The following is a 25653-nucleotide window of genomic DNA, read 5'->3' as shown; positions in this document are numbered from 1 at the left end:
AGACAGGAAAAAAGACACAGATGTGTATAACGGACTTTTGGACTCAGAGGGAGAGGGAGAGGGAGAGGTTGGGATGATTTGGGAGAATGGGAATTCTAACATGTATACTATCATGTAAGAATTGAATTGCCAGTCTATGTCTGACGCAGGATACAGCATGCTTGGGGCTGGTGCATGGGGATGACCCAGAGGGATGTTGTGGGGTGGGAGGTGGGTGGGGGGTTCATGTTTGGGAACGCATTTAAGAATTAGAGATTTTAAAATTTAAAAAATAAAAAACTAAACCTGAAAGAAGAAAAAAAAAAAAAGAAAGAAAGAAAGAAAGAAAAGAAAAATACAGAACTTTGGAATCTGAAAAATAAATAAATAAAAGACAAAAAAAAAAAAATTACATTTTCAATTTTGTTTTCTTTTTGCACGCAACTTCCTTTGATGCTCTCTTCATAGGTTCCTGTACAGGCACGAAGTCTGCTATTGGCTTCATCAAAGGGAATTTTCGCAAAAAAATCTGACACATTATTCTTTATACCAATGTCAGTAATAATATTTTCAAATAGCACATTTGCCTGAGGATCAAGGCCATTTTGAAAAATTAGAATTATGTATTGTTCTTCCAAATCTGAAAAGAAATCAATATAATTAATAAGTCTAAAAGAAAAAAATAGGTAAACAGATACTAAAATAAAAAGTTAACTAACTATTTCCAAGAACATCACCAGAAATCCTGATATAAATGTTCAAAACAGTGTTTGGCATACAGTGGATATGTAATAAATACTAAAATAAGGACCAATAACACCGTTACCTAACAACGTCACTTAAGTTAATTAAAAGAAAGGAACCAGAACACATTACCCTAGCAGTAGCTCTAGAATGAATCTACTCATAGATGTAACTAATTTATTTCGCCTAATAGGATCCAAATATATTGAGTTTTAAACATATAATCAGTCAATACTGCTGTCAAACACATAAGAAACTGCCATGTAAATTGGCAGTAACTCCAGATTTAAGTGTAAAAACCGATATTCACTAATGTGCCAACTCTTGGAGCTTTCATAGTTATCTATCATTTACTTATCATTACGCTGAAGGAGCAATTAGTGAGAAGAACACAGCTAGTCACGCTATGCCACAAATGTTTGGGGGAAGGTAAACAAACCAACTGGAGAACCACACTGACTTATTGTAGAAAATGAAGACCTGTTAATGAACTTTCAAACTTTCTATTCAGGCTAAGTTTTAAAGATCCCAACTTGATGGCTGATTTACAGTTACAACTTCTATCAGTACATTAAAACAAAACACCTCATTTTACTCAGATTATACAGTGTTAAATAAACACTATGTATATTTTGGGGTTTCAACCCGTTTTGAAAACTTTCCAAATGGCTAAACCTGGGTTTTATCTTCAGAACTTCCATTTTCTATGGACTTTTCCTCTTCTATAAAATGAGGGAAGTAATATCTTATAATGTCATTATCAAGAGTGTAGGTAACACAAATATATCTAAGGTATCTTATCAATATCAACTCACAGTCTGCTAACCAATGTATTGCACACTTGCTCTACATAACTTACTTGTTAATTTATTTACTCCTTTACAGTCATTCCAAACTTCATCCTCCATGTTCATCTGCAGCTGCATGCTCAGCTTCTGATAAACTGCCGGTTTAGTCTGAAGAAACACTACTGGTAATTTTCGGACACTACACCATTCACATTTTGTTAGATCAGAGGTATTTACAGTAATCCCTACAGGATCATTTTCTGGTTCTGGAGAAAAACAAATGGAAATGGAAAAGGAATCGGTTCTTAAGCGGGCAAAATCATGAATGGAGCAAACTAGGGAATTACAATTTTAAAGTACACATTTATTATGAAAAACTTAAAGTGAGAGTGTTAGTTGCTCAATTGTGTCCGACTCCAAAACGCCATGGACTATATATAGCCTGCCACACTAACCTGTCCAAGGATTTTCCAGGCAAGAATAGCGGAGTGGGTAGCCATTCCCTTCTCCAAGGGATGTTTTTGACTCAGGGATCGAACCTGGGTCTCCTGCATTGCAGGCAGATTCTTTACTATCTGAGCCCCCACATATTTATTATATTTTGTACATGGTAACTTTAGTGGGAAAATGAAGAAGAATCTTTGATCTTAAAGAAGTATCTAAATACATTTTTTCCCATATGGAAAGAGAATTCTAATGAAGAATACTTAAAAACTTAAACATAGCTTCTGTGATGTTACAGTATGAAATTTCCACTCTTAAGGTATAATGCCCTTTGTTACAACGCATATAATAACTAATTATCTTAGTGAATTCTAAAAATAACGTTTTTTATTCCAGTAAAGTGTTTTAGTGTAAACAAAGCTTTAGTGAGCAGTAGGACATACAACAGCTTACCTTCTAGCTGTATCTTGATAAAATCTAAACAAAACTAAAAAATAACATAAATTAGTAACAATCATAGATTTGGGGGGACGATTTTGCTACAGAGACCCTAAATGACATGCTGTTTGGCCTTTGCCTATAGAAGGCAGAAAAACTGATTCATGTACTGCATTTGTCCATCTGATCTTTATAATACCGGGAATGACGCTAGCCTCTATTCATTAAAAAATAGTTGGAAACACAGAATTAAGGACACCCGAGTTAAGCAGCCTTATGAGTACAGTGCTATTGGAAGATTAACCTACCAACAATGCATAGGATACATCAGAAAGAAAACAAAATATGACTCAGAAGGCAGATTAAGGAGATTATGTTACAATCTTAAACAGAAAAGATACATTTGAATCGGACTGGTGGTAGCAGAATAACAATGAGACAGGTATGATAGTAAGATAAAGGGACGAAAGAAAGTTCTTTGGCTTCTCTGGACACTGAACTAGTTCAAAAGCACAATGCCTCTTGGGCGGCCACCAAAGTCCAATAATCTATTTCTAGGAGTCACTATGTCACAAGACATTTTTATGCAGACCCCAAAGCTTTTCAATTCTTCTTTTTCTCATAAAGTTCCTCAAAATACTGTTTTCATGCATTGGGCTGACATGAGAATAAAACGGTAACACACTGGAGTGAATTCCAACTCAGTGAGAATAAACATTTTCCTATAATGATTATGCACTACTCTGAATATCATAATTTAAAAAAATTTTTTAACAGAATACATACGATCAAGTTTTTACCCACTAATTTTTATGGTGAGTAGCTATTTATAATTGTCCGTATTCTCAAAGCAATTTGAAATCATGAAATAATTTCAATGTTCTATTAAATATTTTAACTTATAAATTTTAAAAGATTATACATTAAATTCTGAATCTTATAATTGGTAGTAAAGAGCACAGTATGTACTTACAATTACAGGTTCTTGTAATAGTCGGAAGAGTGTCCCTACTCGTATACTTCGACAGTTTAAAACTACAGTATCAGAGGAACTTTGGCAGCTTAAAGATACAGGATCAACTAAAGTTTCTTGAGAAATCACTTTGCGACGCTTTAGAGGTGTGGTGATAACAGAATTACCAAACTGAGAAAGAAAAAAAATTTTCACTTAGTAAGTTATTAAAACAAGACGGCAAACTAAGTAGACATAGCAAAGATGACCCAACAGAAGAAATGGAACTATCAAAACATAAAATTGATTTTACTTCAACAGTGCTACATGAGTAAGTATTTATTGATTTTATAACAGTAACGGTAAACTCTTCCTGTTCCACTTTACCCAGTTATTAGGTGAAACTCCAGTAACAGCTAAGCAGAGAAATGGTCCTTTAGGAATCAGATAGCCTGGGTTCAAAAAACAGTTTTACTACCTTTCAATGATGTGATCTTGTAAAACTTATAATAACAACTTCTAAACTGAAAATGCTAGTTTCCTAAACTAAAATGTAACAGTATTTACTCAAATGAGCTAATGCATATACGTAGCTTAGCATGGTGCTTCATGCATGGTAAAAGGCTGGATAAAAGTTATCTAGTAACAGTGGTAGTAGTTGCTATATTTGGATTAAATTAGCAGCTCTTTAGAAAACTGATAATTTAGGAAAATTGCTATTTACATTATAAAATGATGCTTCCTTATATATTAAAAACTATTAAATGACTTGATCTATTGAATTAAGATTTCAATCATTCCCAAATGCAAATTAATCATAATAGAAAAGTATCTTTATAAGTATATATTCAAATTAAATGTAATTAAAAGTAAAGATGTCAAAATCCTTATCACCAAAAAAAGAAAATAAAACAAGATCCTGATTTAAACGAATATTTTTCCAGGTTATTAACAGATATCTATTAGAGAGGTTTAAAACGTTTTTTAGTTTTAGAATTATTTCTTCAAATGAGATTTTACTTAGCTCAATAGTTAAGTTAGGTAATTTCCAGCAATCTAACACTTAAAAATATATTTCTTTTTTGGTACCTTACTCTAAAAAGAAACAAAACAAAAACCAAAAAGCTCCTCTTATTTATATCCTTTATTCATTTTTCTATAGTTGCTTCTATTTTTGATTTTTAACAAATCAAAACTATGTAAGGGACCAACTTATCCTCCGTCACATATTTCGCTATTTTTTCCCATTTGCATTACCTATTAAATTCTGTGGATGGTGTTTTGGTTCACTGCATTGTACTTTCCACTGAAACAAATATATTCAGCTCTTCATTCATTACTTTTGCTTGCGCTGAAATGTTTGGAAAGGCATTTCCTAAGATTACACCAAACTATCAACCTATATTTTTTCTATTATTATAGTTACTTTTGGTTTTTCATTTCTTACTGATCCCATCTTAACAATCAAATATGTATGTTTCCATATTTTAATCTACAACTTTCCGAATTCCTGACATATATACGAATTCCTGACATATGTACATACAACTTTTTAATATACAAATTTATTTTTTAGGTTCTTTTTACAAAAATAAGAAAATATGCACATAATTTCTGCATCTCAGTATTCTCACTAAACAGTGCCATGTAGAAAATCCTGGGATCATACTCATCAATAATTACCTTAAACGTAAATGGGTTGAACGCCCCAACCAAAAGACAGAGAGTGGCCGGATGGATACAAAAACAAGACCCCTCTATATGCTGCTTACAAGAGACCCACCTCAAAACAAGGGACACCTACAGACTTGAAAGTGAAGGGCTGGAAAAAGATATACCACGCAAATAGAGACCAAAAGAGAGCAGGAGTGGCAATACTCATATCCGATAAAATAGACTTTAAAAACAAAGGCTGTGAAAAGAGACAAAGAAGGCCACTACATAATGATCAAAGGAACAATCCAAGAAGAAGATATAACAATTATAAATATATATGCACCCAATATAGGAGCACCGCAATATGTAAGACAAATGCTAACAAGTATGAAAGGGGAAATCAACAGTAACACAATAATAGTGGGAGACTTTAATACCCCACTCACACCTATGGACAGATCAACTAAACAGAAAATTAACAAAGAAACGCAAACTTTAAATGATACGTTACATCAGTTAGACCTAATTGATATCTATAGGACATTTCACCCCAAAACAACGAATTTCACCTTTTTTTCAAGTGCTCATGGAACCTTCTCCAGGACAGATCACATCCTGGGCCATAAATCTAAACTTGATAAATTCAAAAAAGATCGAAATCATTCCAAGCATCTTTTCTGACCATAATGCATTAAGATTAGATCTCAATTACAGGAGAAAAACTATTAAAAATTCCAACATATGGAGGATGAACAACACACTTCTGAATAACCAACAAATCACAGAAGAAATCAAAAAAGAAATCAAAATATGCATAGAAACTAATGAAAATGAAAACACAACAACCCAAAACCTGTGGGACACTATAAAAGCAGTGCTAAGAGGAAAGTTCATAGCAATACAGGCATACCTCAAGAAACAAGAAAAAAGTCAAATAAATAACCTAACTCTACAACTAAAGCAACTAGAAAAGGAAGAGCTGGAGAACCCCAGAGTTAGTAGAAGGAAAGAAATCTTAAAAATTAGGGCAGAAATAAATGCAAAAGAAACAAAAGAGACCATAGCAAAAATCAACAAAGCCAAAAGCTGGTTCTTTGAAAGGACAAATAAAATTGACAAACCATTAGCCAGACTCATCAAGAAGCAAAGAGAGAAAAATCAAATCAATAAAATTAGAAATGAAAATGGAGAGATCACAACAGACAACACAGAAATACAAAGGATCATAAGAGACTACTATCAGCAGTTGTATGCCAATAAAATGGACAACGTGGAAGAAATGGACAAATTCTTAGAAAAGTACAATTTTCCAAAACCGAACCAGGAAGAAATAGAAAATCTTAACAGACCCATCACAAGCACGGAAATTGAAACGGTAATCAGAAATCTTCCAGCAAACAAAAGCCCAGGTCCAGACGGCTTCACAGCTGAATTCTACCAAAAATTTCGAGAAGAGCTAACACCTGTCCTCCTCAAACTCTTCCAGAAAATTGCAGAGGAAGGTAAACTTCCAAACTCATTCTAGGAGGCCACCATCACCCTAATACCAAAACCTGACAAAGATGTCACCAAAAAAAGAAAACTACAGGCCAATATCACCGATGAACATAGATGCAAAAATCCTCAACAAAATTCTAGCAGTCAGAATCCAACAACACATTAAAAAGATCATACACCATGACCAAGTGGGCTTTATCCCAGGGATGCGAGGATTCTTCAATATCCGCAAATCAATCAATGTAATTCACCACATTAACAAATTGAAAAATAAAAACCATATGATTATCTCAACAGATGCAGAGAAGGCCTTTGACAAAATTCAACATCCATTTATGATAAAAAACTCTCCAGAAAGCAGGAATAAAAGGAACATACCTCAACATAATAAAAGCTATATATGACAAACCCACAGCAAACATTATCCTCAACGGTGAAAAATTGAAAGCATTTCCCCTAAAGTCAGGAACAAGACAAGGGTGTCCACTTTCACCGCTACTATTCAACATAGTTCTGGAAGTTTTGGCCACAGCAATCAGAGCAGAAAAAGAAATAAAAGGAATCCAAATTGGAAAGGAAGAAGTAAAACTCTCACTGTTTGCAGATGACATGATCCTCTACGTGGAAAACCCTAAAGACTCCACCAGAAAATTACTAGAGCTCATCAATGAATATAGTAAAGTTGCAGGATATAAAATCAACACACAGAAATCCCTTGCATTCCTATACACGAATAATGAGAGAGTAGAAAAAGAAATTAAGGAAACAATTCCATTCACCATTGCAACGAAAAGAATAAAATACTTAGGAATATATCTACCTAAAGAGACTAAAGACCTATATATAGAAAACTATAAAACACTGATGAAAGAAATCAAAGAGGACACTAATACACGGAGAAATATACCATGTTCACGGATCGGAAGAATCAATATAGTGAAAATGAGTATACTACCCAAAGCAATTTACAAATTCAATGCAATCCCTATCAAGCTACCAGCCACATTTTTCACAGAACTAGAACAAATAATTTCAAGCTTTGTATGGAAATACAAAAAACCTCGAATAGCCAAAGCAATCTTGAGAAAGAAGAATGGAACTGGAGGAATCAACCTACCTGACTTCAGGCTCTACTACAAAGCCACAGTCATCAAGACAGTATGGTACTGGCACAAAGACAGACATATAGATCAATGGAACAAAACAGGAAGCCCAGAGATAAATCCACACACATATGGACACCTTATCTTTGACAAAGGAGGCAAGGATATACAATGGAGTAAAGACAATCTCTTTAACAAGTGGTGCTGGGAAAACTGGTCCACCACTTGTAAAAGAATGAAACTAGACCACTTTCTAACACCGCACACAAAAATAAACTCAAAATGGATGAAAGATCTAAATGTAAGATCAGAAACTATAAAACTCCTAGAGGAGAACATAGGCAAAACACTCTCAGACATAAATCACAGCAGGATCCTCTATGATCCACCTCCCAGAATTCTGGAAATAAAAGCAAAAATAAACAAATGGGATCTAATTAAAATTAAAAGCTTCTGCACAACAAAGGAAAATATAAGCAAGGTGAAAAGACAGCCTTCTGAATGGGAGAAAATAATAGCAAATGAAGCAACTGACAACCAACTAATCTCAAAAATATACAAGCAACTTATGCAGCTCAATTCCAGAAAAATAAACGACCCAATCAAAAAATGGGCCAAAGAACTAAATAGACATTTCTCCAAAGAAGACATACGGATGGCTAACAAACACATGAAAAGATGCTCAACATCACTCATTATTAGAGCAATGCAAATCAAAACCACAATGAGGTACCACTTCACACCAGTCAGAATGGCTGCGATCCAAAAATCTGCAAGCAATAAATGCTGGAGAGGGTGTGGAGAAAAGGGAACCCTCCTACACTGTTGGTGGGAATGCAAACTAGTACAGCCACGATGGAGAACAGTGTGGAGATTCCTTAAAAAATTGCAAATAGAACTACCTTATGACCCAGCAATCCCCCTGCTGGGCATACACACCGAGGAAACCAGAATTGAAAGAGACACATGTACCCCAGTGTTCATCGCAGCACTGTTTATAATAGCCAGGACATGGAAACAACCTAGATGTCCGTCAGCAGATGAATGGATAAGAAAGCTGTGGTACATATACACAATGGACTATTACTCAGCCGTTAAAAAGAATTCATTTGAATCAGTTCTGATGAGATGGATGAAACTGGAGCCAATTATACAGAGTGAAGTAAGCCAGAAAGAAAAACACCAATACAGTATACTAACACATATATATGGAATTTAGGAAGATGGCAACGACGACCCTGTATGCAAGACAGGAAAAAAGACACAGATGTGTATAACGGACTTTTGGACTCAGAGGGAGAGGGAGAGGGAGAGGTTGGGATGATTTGGGAGAATGGGAATTCTAACATGTATACTATCATGTAAGAATTGAATTGCCAGTCTATGTCTGACGCAGGATACAGCATGCTTGGGGCTGGTGCATGGGGATGACCCAGAGGGATGTTGTGGGGAGGGAGGTGGGAGGGGGGTTCATGTTTGGGAACGCATGTAAGAATTAGAGATTTTAAAATTTAAAAAATAAAAAACTAAACCTGAAAGAAGAAAAAAAAAAAAAGAAAGAAAGAAAGAAAGAAAAGAAAAATACAGAACTTTGGAATCTGAAAAATAAATAAATAAAAGACAAAAAAAAAAAAATTACATTTTCAATTTTGTTTTCTTTTTGCACGCAACTTCCTTTGATGCTCTCTTCATAGGTTCCTGTACAGGCACGAAGTCTGCTATTGGCTTCATCAAAGGGAATTTTCGCAAAAAAATCTGACACATTATTCTTTATACCAATGTCAGTAATAATATTTTCAAATAGCACATTTGCCTGAGGATCAAGGCCATTTTGAAAAATTAGAATTATGTATTGTTCTTCCAAATCTGAAAAGAAATCAATATAATTAATAAGTCTAAAAGAAAAAAATAGGTAAACAGATACTAAAATAAAAAGTTAACTAACTATTTCCAAGAACATCACCAGAAATCCTGATATAAATGTTCAAAACAGTGTTTGGCATACAGTGGATATGTAATAAATACTAAAATAAGGACCAATAACACCGTTACCTAACAACGTCACTTAAGTTAATTAAAAGAAAGGAACCAGAACACATTACCCTAGCAGTAGCTCTAGAATGAATCTACTCATAGATGTAACTAATTTATTTCGCCTAATAGGATCCAAATATATTGAGTTTTAAACATATAATCAGTCAATACTGCTGTCAAACACATAAGAAACTGCCATGTAAATTGGCAGTAACTCCAGATTTAAGTGTAAAAACCGATATTCACTAATGTGCCAACTCTTGGAGCTTTCATAGTTATCTATCATTTACTTATCATTACGCTGAAGGAGCAATTAGTGAGAAGAACACAGCTAGTCACGCTATGCCACAAATGTTTGGGGGAAGGTAAACAAACCAACTGGAGAACCACACTGACTTATTGTAGAAAATGAAGACCTGTTAATGAACTTTCAAACTTTCTGTTCAGGCTAAGTTTTAAAGATCCCAACTTGATGGCTGATTTACAGTTACAACTTCTATCAGTACATTAAAACAAAACACCTCATTTTACTCAGATTATACAGTGTTAAATAAACACTATGTATATTTTGGGGTTTCAACCCGTTTTGAAAACTTTCCAAATGGCTAAACCTGGGTTTTATCTTCAGAACTTCCATTTTCTATGGACTTTTCCTCTTCTATAAAATGAGGGAAGTAATATCTTATAATGTCATTATCAAGAGTGTAGGTAACACAAATATATCTAAGGTATCTTATCAATATCAACTCACAGTCTGCTAACCAATGTATTGCACACTTGCTCTACATAACTTACTTGTTAATTTATTTACTCCTTTACAGTCATTCCAAACTTCATCCTCCATGTTCATCTGCAGCTGCATGCTCAGCTTCTGATAAACTGCCGGTTTAGTCTGAAGAAACACTACTGGTAATTTTCGGACACTACACCATTCACATTTTGTTAGATCAGAGGTATTTACAGTAATCCCTACAGGATCATTTTCTGGTTCTGGAGAAAAACAAATGGAAATGGAAAAGGAATCGGTTCTTAAGCGGGCAAAATCATGAATGGAGCAAACTAGGGAATTACAATTTTAAAGTACACATTTATTATGAAAAACTTAAAGTGAGAGTGTTAGTTGCTCAATTGTGTCCGACTCCAAAACGCCATGGACTATATATAGCCTGCCACACTAACCTGTCCAAGGATTTTCCAGGCAAGAATAGCGGAGTGGGTAGCCATTCCCTTCTCCAAGGGATGTTTTTGACTCAGGGATCGAACCTGGGTCTCCTGCATTGCAGGCAGATTCTTTACTATCTGAGCCCCCACATATTTATTATATTTTGTACATGGTAACTTTAGTGGGAAAATGAAGAAGAATCTTTGATCTTAAAGAAGTATCTAAATACATTTTTTCCCATATGGAAAGAGAATTCTAATGAAGAATACTTAAAAACTTAAACATAGCTTCTGTGATGTTACAGTATGAAATTTCCACTCTTAAGGTATAATGCCCTTTGTTACAACGCATATAATAACTAATTATCTTAGTGAATTCTAAAAATAACGTTTTTTATTCCAGTAAAGTGTTTTAGTGTAAACAAAGCTTTAGTGAGCAGTAGGACATACAACAGCTTACCTTCTAGCTGTATCTTGATAAAATCTAAACAAAACTAAAAAATAAGATAAATTAGTAACAATCATAGATTTGGGGGGACGATTTTGCTACAGAGACCCTAAATGACATGCTGTTTGGCCTTTGCCTATAGAAGGCAGAAAAACTGATTCATGTACTGCATTTGTCCATCTGATCTTTATAATACCGGGAATGACGCTAGCCTCTATTCATTAAAAAATAGTTGGAAACACAGAATTAAGGACACCCGAGTTAAGCAGCCTTATGAGTACAGTGCTATTGGAAGATTAACCTACCAACAATGCATAGGATACATCAGAAAGAAAACAAAATATGACTCAGAAGGCAGATTAAGGAGATTATGTTACAATCTTAAACAGAAAAGATACATTTGAATCGGACTGGTGGTAGCAGAATAACAATGAGACAGGTATGATAGTAAGATAAAGGGACGAAAGAAAGTTCTTTGGCTTCTCTGGACACTGAACTAGTTCAAAAGCACAATGCCTCTTGGGCGGCCACCAAAGTCCAATAATCTATTTCTAGGAGTCACTATGTCACAAGACATTTTTATGCAGACCCCGAAGCTTTTCAATTCTTCTTTTTCTCATAAAGTTCCTCAAAATACTGTTTTCATGCATTGGGCTGACATGAGAATAAAACGGTAACACACTGGAGTGAATTCCAACTCAGTGAGAATAAACATTTTCCTATAATGATTATGCACTACTCTGAATATCATAATTTAAAAAAATTTTTTAACAGAATACATACGATCAAGTTTTTACCCACTAATTTTTATGGTGAGTAGCTATTTATAATTGTCCGTATTCTCAAAGCAATTTGAAATCATGAAATAATTTCAATGTTCTATTAAATATTTTAACTTATAAATTTTAAAAGATTATACATTAAATTCTGAATCTTATAATTGGTAGTAAAGAGCACAGTATGTACTTACAATTACAGGTTCTTGTAATAGTCGGAAGAGTGTCCCTACTCGTATACTTCGACAGTTTAAAACTACAGTATCAGAGGAACTTTGGCAGCTTAAAGATACAGGATCAACTAAAGTTTCTTGAGAAATCACTTTGCGACGCTTTAGAGGTGTGGTGATAACAGAATTACCAAACTGAAAAAGAAAAAAAATTTTCACTTAGTAAGTTATTAAAACAAGACGGCAAACTAAGTAGACATAGCAAAGATGACCCAACAGAAGAAATGGAACTATCAAAACATAAAATTGATTTTACTTCAACAGTGCTACATGAGTAAGTATTTATTGATTTTATAACAGTAACGGTAAACTCTTCCTGTTCCACTTTACCCAGTTATTAGGTGAAACTCCAGTAACAGCTAAGCAGAGAAATGGTCCTTTAGGAATCAGATAGCCTGGGTTCAAAAAACAGTTTTACTACCTTTCAATGATGTGATCTTGTAAAACTTATAATAACAACTTCTAAACTGAAAATGCTAGTTTCCTAAACTAAAATGTAACAGTATTTACTCAAATGAGCTAATGCATATACGTAGCTTAGCATGGTGCTTCATGCATGGTAAAAGGCTGGATAAAAGTTATCTAGTAACAGTGGTAGTAGTTGCTATATTTGGATTAAATTAGCAGCTCTTTAGAAAACTGATAATTTAGGAAAATTGCTATTTACATTATAAAATGATGCTTCCTTATATATTAAAAACTATTAAATGACTTGATCTATTGAATTAAGATTTCAATCATTCCCAAATGCAAATTAATCATAATAGAAAAGTATCTTTATAAGTATATATTCAAATTAAATGTAATTAAAAGTAAAGATGTCAAAATCCTTATCACCAAAAAAAGAAAATAAAACAAGATCCTGATTTAAACGAATATTTTTCCAGGTTATTAACAGATATCTATTAGAGAGGTTTAAAACGTTTTTTAGTTTTAGAATTATTTCTTCAAATGAGATTTTACTTAGCTCAATAGTTAAGTTAGGTAATTTCCAGCAATCTAACACTTAAAAATATATTTCTTTTTTGGTACCTTACTCTAAAAAGAAACAAAACAAAAACCAAAAAGCTCCTCTTATTTATATCCTTTATTCATTTTTCTATAGTTGCTTCTATTTTTGATTTTTAACAAATCAAAACTATGTAAGGGACCAACTTATCCTCCGTCACATATTTCGCTATTTTTTCCCATTTGCATTACCTATTAAATTCTGTGGATGGTGTTTTGGTTCACTGCATTGTACTTTCCACTGAAACAAATATATTCAGCTCTTCATTCATTACTTTTGCTTGCGCTGAAATGTTTGGAAAGGCATTTCCTAAGATTACACCAAACTATCAACCTATATTTTTTCTATTATTATAGTTACTTTTGGTTTTTCATTTCTTACTGATCCCATCTTAACAATCAAATATGTATGTTTCCATATTTTAATCTACAACTTTCCGAATTCCTGACATATATACGAATTCCTGACATATGTACATACAACTTTTTAATATACAAATTTATTTTTTAGGTTCTTTTTACAAAAATAAGAAAATATGCACATAATTTCTGCATCTCAGTATTCTCACTAAACAGTGCCATGTAGAAAATCCTGGGATCATACTCATCAATAATTACCTTAAACGTAAATGGGTTGAACGCCCCAACCAAAAGACAGAGAGTGGCCGGATGGATACAAAAACAAGACCCCTCTATATGCTGCTTACAAGAGACCCACCTCAAAACAAGGGACACCTACAGACTTGAAAGTGAAGGGCTGGAAAAAGATATACCACGCAAATAGAGACCAAAAGAGAGCAGGAGTGGCAATACTCATATCCGATAAAATAGACTTTAAAAACAAAGGCTGTGAAAAGAGACAAAGAAGGCCACTACATAATGATCAAAGGAACAATCCAAGAAGAAGATATAACAATTATAAATATATATGCACCCAATATAGGAGCACCGCAATATGTAAGACAAATGCTAACAAGTATGAAAGGGGAAATCAACAGTAACACAATAATAGTGGGAGACTTTAATACCCCACTCACACCTATGGACAGATCAACTAAACAGAAAATTAACAAAGAAACGCAAACTTTAAATGATACGTTACATCAGTTAGACCTAATTGATATCTATAGGACATTTCACCCCAAAACAACGAATTTCACCTTTTTTTCAAGTGCTCATGGAACCTTCTCCAGGACAGATCACATCCTGGGCCATAAATCTAAACTTGATAAATTCAAAAAAGATCGAAATCATTCCAAGCATCTTTTCTGACCATAATGCATTAAGATTAGATCTCAATTACAGGAGAAAAACTATTAAAAATTCCAACATATGGAGGATGAACAACACACTTCTGAATAACCAACAAATCACAGAAGAAATCAAAAAAGAAATCAAAATATGCATAGAAACTAATGAAAATGAAAACACAACAACCCAAAACCTGTGGGACACTATAAAAGCAGTGCTAAGAGGAAAGTTCATAGCAATACAGGCATACCTCAAGAAACAAGAAAAAAGTCAAATAAATAACCTAACTCTACAACTAAAGCAACTAGAAAAGGAAGAGCTGGAGAACCCCAGAGTTAGTAGAAGGAAAGAAATCTTAAAAATTAGGGCAGAAATAAATGCAAAAGAAACAAAAGAGACCATAGCAAAAATCAACAAAGCCAAAAGCTGGTTCTTTGAAAGGACAAATAAAATTGACAAACCATTAGCCAGACTCATCAAGAAGCAAAGAGAGAAAAATCAAATCAATAAAATTAGAAATGAAAATGGAGAGATCACAACAGACAACACAGAAATACAAAGGATCATAAGAGACTACTATCAGCAGTTGTATGCCAATAAAATGGACAACGTGGAAGAAATGGACAAATTCTTAGAAAAGTACAATTTTCCAAAACCGAACCAGGAAGAAATAGAAAATCTTAACAGACCCATCACAAGCACGGAAATTGAAACGGTAATCAGAAATCTTCCAGCAAACAAAAGCCCAGGTCCAGACGGCTTCACAGCTGAATTCTACCAAAAATTTCGAGAAGAGCTAACACCTGTCCTCCTCAAACTCTTCCAGAAAATTGCAGAGGAAGGTAAACTTCCAAACTCATTCTAGGAGGCCACCATCACCCTAATACCAAAACCTGACAAAGATGTCACCAAAAAAAGAAAACTACAGGCCAATATCACCGATGAACATAGATGCAAAAATCCTCAACAAAATTCTAGCAGTCAGAATCCAACAACACATTAAAAAGATCATACACCATGACCAAGTGGGCTTTATCCCAGGGATGCGAGGATTCTTCAATATCCGCAAATCAATCAATGTAATTCACCACATTAACAAATTGAAAAATAAAAACCATATGATTATCTCAACAGATGCAGAGAAGGCCTTTGACAAAATTCAACATCCATTTATGATAAAAAAACTCTCCAGAAAGCAGGAATAAAAGGAACATACCTCAACATAATAAAAGCTATATATGACAAACCCACAGCAAACATTATCCTCAACGGTGAAAAATTGAAAGCATTTCCCCTAAAGTCAGGAACAAGACAAGGGTGTCCACTTTCACCGCTACTATTCAACATAGTTCTGGAAGTTTTGGCCACAGCAATCAGAGCAGAAAAAGAAATAAAAGGAATCCAAATTGGAAAGGAAGAAGTAAAACTCTCACTGTTTGCAGATGACATGATCCTCTACGTGGAAAACCCTAAAGACTCCACCAGAAAATTACTAGAGCTCATCAATGAATATAGTAAAGTTGCAGGATATAAAATCAACACACAGAAATCCCTTGCATTCCTATACACGAATAATGAGAGAGTAGAAAAAGAAATTAAGGAAACAATTCCATTCACCATTGCAACGAAAAGAATAAAATACTTAGGAATATATCTACCTAAAGAGACTAAAGACCTATATATAGAAAACTATAAAACACTGATGAAAGAAATCAAAGAGGACACTAATACACGGAGAAATATACCATGTTCACGGATCGGAAGAATCAATATAGTGAAAATGAGTATACTACCCAAAGCAATTTACAAATTCAATGCAATCCCTATCAAGCTACCAGCCACATTTTTCACAGAACTAGAACAAATAATTTCAAGCTTTGTATGGAAATACAAAAAACCTCGAATAGCCAAAGCAATCTTGAGAAAGAAGAATGGAACTGGAGGAATCAACCTACCTGACTTCAGGCTCTACTACAAAGCCACAGTCATCAAGACAGTATGGTACTGGCACAAAGACAGACATATAGATCAATGGAACAAAACAGGAAGCCCAGAGATAAATCCACACACATATGGACACCTTATCTTTGACAAAGGAGGCAAGGATATACAATGGAGTAAAGACAATCTCTTTAACAAGTGGTGCTGGGAAAACTGGTCCACCACTTGTAAAAGAATGAAACTAGACCACTTTCTAACACCGCACACAAAAATAAACTCAAAATGGATGAAAGATCTAAATGTAAGATCAGAAACTATAAAACTCCTAGAGGAGAACATAGGCAAAACACTCTCAGACATAAATCACAGCAGGATCCTCTATGATCCACCTCCCAGAATTCTGGAAATAAAAGCAAAAATAAACAAATGGGATCTAATTAAAATTAAAAGCTTCTGCACAACAAAGGAAAATATAAGCAAGGTGAAAAGACAGCCTTCTGAATGGGAGAAAATAATAGCAAATGAAGCAACTGACAACCAACTAATCTCAAAAATATACAAGCAACTTATGCAGCTCAATTCCAGAAAAATAAACGACCCAATCAAAAAATGGGCCAAAGAACTAAATAGACATTTCTCCAAAGAAGACATACGGATGGCTAACAAACACATGAAAAGATGCTCAACATCACTCATTATTAGAGCAATGCAAATCAAAACCACAATGAGGTACCACTTCACACCAGTCAGAATGGCTGCGATCCAAAAATCTGCAAGCAATAAATGCTGGAGAGGGTGTGGAGAAAAGGGAACCCTCCTACACTGTTGGTGGGAATGCAAACTAGTACAGCCACGATGGAGAACAGTGTGGAGATTCCTTAAAAAATTGCAAATAGAACTACCTTATGACCCAGCAATCCCCCTGCTGGGCATACACACCGAGGAAACCAGAATTGAAAGAGACACATGTACCCCAGTGTTCATCGCAGCACTGTTTAAAATAGCCAGGACATGGAAACAACCTAGATGTCCGTCAGCAGATGAATGGATAAGAAAGCTGTGGTACATATACACAATGGACTATTACTCAGCCGTTAAAAAGAATTCATTTGAATCAGTTCTGATGAGATGGATGAAACTGGAGCCAATTATACAGAGTGAAGTAAGCCAGAAAGAAAAACACCAATACAGTATACTAACACATATATATGGAATTTAGGAAGATGGCAACGACGACCCTGTATGCAAGACAGGAAAAAAGACACAGATGTGTATAACGGACTTTTGGACTCAGAGGGAGAGGGAGAGGGAGAGGTTGGGATGATTTGGGAGAATGGGAATTCTAACATGTATACTATCATGTAAGAATTGAATTGCCAGTCTATGTCTGACGCAGGATACAGCATGCTTGGGGCTGGTGCATGGGGATGACCCAGAGGGATGTTGTGGGGAGGGAGGTGGGAGGGGGGTTCATGTTTGGGAACGCATGTAAGAATTAGAGATTTTAAAATTTAAAAAATAAAAAACTAAACCTGAAAGAAGAAAAAAAAAAAAAGAAAGAAAGAAAGAAAGAAAAGAAAAATACAGAACTTTGGAATCTGAAAAATAAATAAATAAAAGACAAAAAAAAAAAAATTACATTTTCAATTTTGTTTTCTTTTTGCACGCAACTTCCTTTGATGCTCTCTTCATAGGTTCCTGTACAGGCACGAAGTCTGCTATTGGCTTCATCAAAGGGAATTTTCGCAAAAAAATCTGACACATTATTCTTTATACCAATGTCAGTAATAATATTTTCAAATAGCACATTTGCCTGAGGATCAAGGCCATTTTGAAAAATTAGAATTATGTATTGTTCTTCCAAATCTGAAAAGAAATCAATATAATTAATAAGTCTAAAAGAAAAAAATAGGTAAACAGATACTAAAATAAAAAGTTAACTAACTATTTCCAAGAACATCACCAGAAATCCTGATATAAATGTTCAAAACAGTGTTTGGCATACAGTGGATATGTAATAAATACTAAAATAAGGACCAATAACACCGTTACCTAACAACGTCACTTAAGTTAATTAAAAGAAAGGAACCAGAACACATTACCCTAGCAGTAGCTCTAGAATGAATCTACTCATAGATGTAACTAATTTATTTCGCCTAATAGGATCCAAATATATTGAGTTTTAAACATATAATCAGTCAATACTGCTGTCAAACACATAAGAAACTGCCATGTAAATTGGCAGTAACTCCAGATTTAAGTGTAAAAACCGATATTCACTAATGTGCCAACTCTTGGAGCTTTCATAGTTATCTATCATTTACTTATCATTACGCTGAAGGAGCAATTAGTGAGAAGAACACAGCTAGTCACGCTATGCCACAAATGTTTGGGGGAAGGTAAACAAACCAACTGGAGAACCACACTGACTTATTGTAGAAAATGAAGACCTGTTAATGAACTTTCAAACTTTCTATTCAGGCTAAGTTTTAAAGATCCCAACTTGATGGCTGATTTACAGTTACAACTTCTATCAGTACATTAAAACAAAACACCTCATTTTACTCAGATTATACAGTGTTAAATAAACACTATGTATATTTTGGGGTTTCAACCCGTTTTGAAAACTTTCCAAATGGCTAAACCTGGGTTTTATCTTCAGAACTTCCATTTTCTATGGACTTTTCCTCTTCTATAAAATGAGGGAAGTAATATCTTATAATGTCATTATCAAGAGTGTAGGTAACACAAATATATCTAAGGTATCTTATCAATATCAACTCACAGTCTGCTAACCAATGTATTGTACACTTGCTCTACATAACTTACTTGTTAATTTATTTACTCCTTTACAGTCATTCCAAACTTCATCCTCCATGTTCATCTGCAGCTGCATGCTCAGCTTCTGATAAACTGCCGGTTTAGTCTGAAGAAACACTACTGGTAATTTTCGGACACTACACCATTCACATTTTGTTAGATCAGAGGTATTTACAGTAATCCCTACAGGATCATTTTCTGGTTCTGGAGAAAAACAAATGGAAATGGAAAAGGAATCGGTTCTTAAGCGGGCAAAATCATGAATGGAGCAAACTAGGGAATTACAATTTTAAAGTACACATTTATTATGAAAAACTTAAAGTGAGAGTGTTAGTTGCTCAATTGTGTCCGACTCCAAAACGCCATGGACTATATATAGCCTGCCACACTAACCTGTCCAAGGATTTTCCAGGCAAGAATAGCGGAGTGGGTAGCCATTCCCTTCTCCAAGGGATGTTTTTGACTCAGGGATCGAACCTGGGTCTCCTGCATTGCAGGCAGATTCTTTACTATCTGAGCCCCCACATATTTATTATATTTTGTACATGGTAACTTTAGTGGGAAAATGAAGAAGAATCTTTGATCTTAAAGAAGTATCTAAATACATTTTTTCCCATATGGAAAGAGAATTCTAATGAAGAATACTTAAAAACTTAAACATAGCTTCTGTGATGTTACAGTATGAAATTTCCACTCTTAAGGTATAATGCCCTTTGTTACAACGCATATAATAACTAATTATCTTAGTGAATTCTAAAAATAACGTTTTTTATTCCAGTAAAGTGTTTTAGTGTAAACAAAGCTTTAGTGAGCAGTAGGACATACAACAGCTTACCTTCTAGCTGTATCTTGATAAAATCTAAACAAAACTAAAAAATAAGATAAATTAGTAACAATCATAGATTTGGGGGGACGATTTTGCTACAGAGACCCTAAATGACATGCTGTTTGGCCTTTGCCTATAGAAGGCAGAAAAACTGATTCATGTACTGCATTTGTCCATCTGATCTTTATAATACCGGGAATGACGCTAGCCTCTATTCATTAAAAAATAGTTGGAAACACAGAATTAAGGACACCCGAGTTAAGCAGCCTTATGAGTACAGTGCTATTGGAAGATTAACCTACCAACAATGCATAGGATACATCAGAAAGAAAACAAAATATGACTCAGAAGGCAGATTAAGGAGATTATGTTACAATCTTAAACAGAAAAGATACATTTGAATCGGACTGGTGGTAGCAGAATAACAATGAGACAGGTATGATAGTAAGATAAAGGGACGAAAGAAAGTTCTTTGGCTTCTCTGGACACTGAACTAGTTCAAAAGCACAATGCCTCTTGGGCGGCCACCAAAGTCCAATAATCTATTTCTAGGAGTCACTATGTCACAAGACATTTTTATGCAGACCCCGAAGCTTTTCAATTCTTCTTTTTCTCATAAAGTTCCTCAAAATACTGTTTTCATGCATTGGGCTGACATGAGAATAAAACGGTAACACACTGGAGTGAATTCCAACTCAGTGAGAATAAACATTTTCCTATAATGATTATGCACTACTCTGAATATCATAATTTAAAAAAATTTTTTAACAGAATACATACGATCAAGTTTTTACCCACTAATTTTTATGGTGAGTAGCTATTTATAATTGTCCGTATTCTCAAAGCAATTTGAAATCATGAAATAATTTCAATGTTCTATTAAATATTTTAACTTATAAATTTTAAAAGATTATACATTAAATTCTGAATCTTATAATTGGTAGTAAAGAGCACAGTATGTACTTACAATTACAGGTTCTTGTAATAGTCGGAAGAGTGTCCCTACTCGTATACTTCGACAGTTTAAAACTACAGTATCAGAGGAACTTTGGCAGCTTAAAGATACAGGATCAACTAAAGTTTCTTGAGAAATCACTTTGCGACGCTTTAGAGGTGTGGTGATAACAGAATTACCAAACTGAGAAAGAAAAAAAATTTTCACTTAGTAAGTTATTAAAACAAGACGGCAAACTAAGTAGACATAGCAAAGATGACCCAACAGAAGAAATGGAACTATCAAAACATAAAATTGATTTTACTTCAACAGTGCTACATGAGTAAGTATTTATTGATTTTATAACAGTAACGGTAAACTCTTCCTGTTCCACTTTACCCAGTTATTAGGTGAAACTCCAGTAACAGCTAAGCAGAGAAATGGTCCTTTAGGAATCAGATAGCCTGGGTTCAAAAAACAGTTTTACTACCTTTCAATGATGTGATCTTGTAAAACTTATAATAACAACTTCTAAACTGAAAATGCTAGTTTCCTAAACTAAAATGTAACAGTATTTACTCAAATGAGCTAATGCATATACGTAGCTTAGCATGGTGCTTCATGCATGGTAAAAGGCTGGATAAAAGTTATCTAGTAACAGTGGTAGTAGTTGCTATATTTGGATTAAATTAGCAGCTCTTTAGAAAACTGATAATTTAGGAAAATTGCTATTTACATTATAAAATGATGCTTCCTTATATATTAAAAACTATTAAATGACTTGATCTATTGAATTAAGATTTCAATCATTCCCAAATGCAAATTAATCATAATAGAAAAGTATCTTTATAAGTATATATTCAAATTAAATGTAATTAAAAGTAAAGATGTCAAAATCCTTATCACCAAAAAAAGAAAATAAAACAAGATCCTGATTTAAACGAATATTTTTCCAGGTTATTAACAGATATCTATTAGAGAGGTTTAAAACGTTTTTTAGTTTTAGAATTATTTCTTCAAATGAGATTTTACTTAGCTCAATAGTTAAGTTAGGTAATTTCCAGCAATCTAACACTTAAAAATATATTTCTTTTTTGGTACCTTACTCTAAAAAGAAACAAAACAAAAACCAAAAAGCTCCTCTTATTTATATCCTTTATTCATTTTTCTATAGTTGCTTCTATTTTTGATTTTTAACAAATCAAAACTATGTAAGGGACCAACTTATCCTCCGTCACATATTTCGCTATTTTTTCCCATTTGCATTACCTATTAAATTCTGTGGATGGTGTTTTGGTTCACTGCATTGTACTTTCCACTGAAACAAATATATTCAGCTCTTCATTCATTACTTTTGCTTGCGCTGAAATGTTTGGAAAGGCATTTCCTAAGATTACACCAAACTATCAACCTATATTTTTTCTATTATTATAGTTACTTTTGGTTTTTCATTTCTTACTGATCCCATCTTAACAATCAAATATGTATGTTTCCATATTTTAATCTACAACTTTCCGAATTCCTGACATATATACGAATTCCTGACATATGTACATACAACTTTTTAATATACAAATTTATTTTTTAGGTTCTTTTTACAAAAATAAGAAAATATGCACATAATTTCTGCATCTCAGTATTCTCACTAAACAGTGCCATGTAGAAAATCCTGGGATCATACTCATCAATAATTACCTTAAACGTAAATGGGTTGAACGCCCCAACCAAAAGACAGAGAGTGGCCGGATGGATACAAAAACAAGACCCCTCTATATGCTGCTTACAAGAGACCCACCTCAAAACAAGGGACACCTACAGACTTGAAAGTGAAGGGCTGGAAAAAGATATACCACGCAAATAGAGACCAAAAGAGAGCAGGAGTGGCAATACTCATATCCGATAAAATAGACTTTAAAAACAAAGGCTGTGAAAAGAGACAAAGAAGGCCACTACATAATGATCAAAGGAACAATCCAAGAAGAAGATATAACAATTATAAATATATATGCACCCAATATAGGAGCACCGCAATATGTAAGACAAATGCTAACAAGTATGAAAGGGGAAATCAACAGTAACACAATAATAGTGGGAGACTTTAATACCCCACTCACACCTATGGACAGATCAACTAAACAGAAAATTAACAAAGAAACGCAAACTTTAAATGATACGTTACATCAGTTAGACCTAATTGATATCTATAGGACATTTCACCCCAAAACAACGAATTTCACCTTTTTTTCAAGTGCTCATGGAACCTTCTCCAGGACAGATCACATCCTGGGCCATAAATCTAAACTTGATAAATTCAAAAAAGATCGAAATCATTCCAAGCATCTTTTCTGACCATAATGCATTAAGATTAGATCTCAATTACAGGAGAAAAACTATTAAAAATTCCAACATATGGAGGATGAACAACACACTTCTGAATAACCAACAAATCACAGAAGAAATCAAAAAAGAAATCAAAATATGCATAGAAACTAATGAAAATGAAAACACAACAACCCAAAACCTGTGGGACACTATAAAAGCAGTGCTAAGAGGAAAGTTCATAGCAATACAGGCATACCTCAAGAAACAAGAAAAAAGTCAAATAAATAACCTAACTCTACAACTAAAGCAACTAGAAAAGGAAGAGCTGGAGAACCCCAGAGTTAGTAGAAGGAAAGAAATCTTAAAAATTAGGGCAGAAATAAATGCAAAAGAAACAAAAGAGACCATAGCAAAAATCAACAAAGCCAAAAGCTGGTTCTTTGAAAGGACAAATAAAATTGACAAACCATTAGCCAGACTCATCAAGAAGCAAAGAGAGAAAAATCAAATCAATAAAATTAGAAATGAAAATGGAGAGATCACAACAGACAACACAGAAATACAAAGGATCATAAGAGACTACTATCAGCAGTTGTATGCCAATAAAATGGACAACGTGGAAGAAATGGACAAATTCTTAGAAAAGTACAATTTTCCAAAACCGAACCAGGAAGAAATAGAAAATCTTAACAGACCCATCACAAGCACGGAAATTGAAACGGTAATCAGAAATCTTCCAGCAAACAAAAGCCCAGGTCCAGACGGCTTCACAGCTGAATTCTACCAAAAATTTCGAGAAGAGCTAACACCTGTCCTCCTCAAACTCTTCCAGAAAATTGCAGAGGAAGGTAAACTTCCAAACTCATTCTAGGAGGCCACCATCACCCTAATACCAAAACCTGACAAAGATGTCACCAAAAAAAGAAAACTACAGGCCAATATCACCGATGAACATAGATGCAAAAATCCTCAACAAAATTCTAGCAGTCAGAATCCAACAACACATTAAAAAGATCATACACCATGACCAAGTGGGCTTTATCCCAGGGATGCGAGGATTCTTCAATATCCGCAAATCAATCAATGTAATTCACCACATTAACAAATTGAAAAATAAAAACCATATGATTATCTCAACAGATGCAGAGAAGGCCTTTGACAAAATTCAACATCCATTTATGATAAAAAAACTCTCCAGAAAGCAGGAATAAAAGGAACATACCTCAACATAATAAAAGCTATATATGACAAACCCACAGCAAACATTATCCTCAACGGTGAAAAATTGAAAGCATTTCCCCTAAAGTCAGGAACAAGACAAGGGTGTCCACTTTCACCGCTACTATTCAACATAGTTCTGGAAGTTTTGGCCACAGCAATCAGAGCAGAAAAAGAAATAAAAGGAATCCAAATTGGAAAGGAAGAAGTAAAACTCTCACTGTTTGCAGATGACATGATCCTCTACGTGGAAAACCCTAAAGACTCCACCAGAAAATTACTAGAGCTCATCAATGAATATAGTAAAGTTGCAGGATATAAAATCAACACACAGAAATCCCTTGCATTCCTATACACGAATAATGAGAGAGTAGAAAAAGAAATTAAGGAAACAATTCCATTCACCATTGCAACGAAAAGAATAAAATACTTAGGAATATATCTACCTAAAGAGACTAAAGACCTATATATAGAAAACTATAAAACACTGATGAAAGAAATCAAAGAGGACACTAATACACGGAGAAATATACCATGTTCACGGATCGGAAGAATCAATATAGTGAAAATGAGTATACTACCCAAAGCAATTTACAAATTCAATGCAATCCCTATCAAGCTACCAGCCACATTTTTCACAGAACTAGAACAAATAATTTCAAGCTTTGTATGGAAATACAAAAAACCTCGAATAGCCAAAGCAATCTTGAGAAAGAAGAATGGAACTGGAGGAATCAACCTACCTGACTTCAGGCTCTACTACAAAGCCACAGTCATCAAGACAGTATGGTACTGGCACAAAGACAGACATATAGATCAATGGAACAAAACAGGAAGCCCAGAGATAAATCCACACACATATGGACACCTTATCTTTGACAAAGGAGGCAAGGATATACAATGGAGTAAAGACAATCTCTTTAACAAGTGGTGCTGGGAAAACTGGTCCACCACTTGTAAAAGAATGAAACTAGACCACTTTCTAACACCGCACACAAAAATAAACTCAAAATGGATGAAAGATCTAAATGTAAGATCAGAAACTATAAAACTCCTAGAGGAGAACATAGGCAAAACACTCTC

At 34.2% G+C, this 25653-nt stretch overlaps 1 protein-coding gene across 1 annotated transcript in view; it reads right to left on the bottom strand.

Moving 5' to 3' along the window:
* LOC138444708 (uncharacterized) overlaps positions 1–25653 on the bottom strand; it is a 292168-nt gene that overhangs the window by 60563 nt on the left and 205952 nt on the right. The window contains exons 63-74 of the mRNA XM_069598026.1: positions 21064–21234; positions 20106–20139; positions 19280–19474; positions 18090–18316; positions 12215–12385; positions 11257–11290; positions 10431–10625; positions 9241–9467; positions 3367–3537; positions 2409–2442; positions 1583–1777; positions 393–619 (exon numbers count right to left, since the gene is read on the bottom strand). Of these exons, the coding sequence (XP_069454127.1) occupies positions 393–619; positions 1583–1777; positions 2409–2442; positions 3367–3537; positions 9241–9467; positions 10431–10625; positions 11257–11290; positions 12215–12385; positions 18090–18316; positions 19280–19474; positions 20106–20139; positions 21064–21234 (1881 nt within the window). The remainder of the gene's footprint in view (positions 1–392; positions 620–1582; positions 1778–2408; positions 2443–3366; positions 3538–9240; positions 9468–10430; positions 10626–11256; positions 11291–12214; positions 12386–18089; positions 18317–19279; positions 19475–20105; positions 20140–21063; positions 21235–25653) is intronic.

The sequence above is a fragment of the Ovis canadensis genome, chromosome 8 (assembly GCF_042477335.2).
Source record: "Ovis canadensis isolate MfBH-ARS-UI-01 breed Bighorn chromosome 8, ARS-UI_OviCan_v2, whole genome shotgun sequence".
Taxonomy (NCBI): domain Eukaryota; kingdom Metazoa; phylum Chordata; class Mammalia; order Artiodactyla; family Bovidae; genus Ovis; species Ovis canadensis.
The sequence above is the reverse complement of the archived record's forward strand: the minus strand, read 5'-3'. Positions and strand labels throughout refer to the sequence as shown.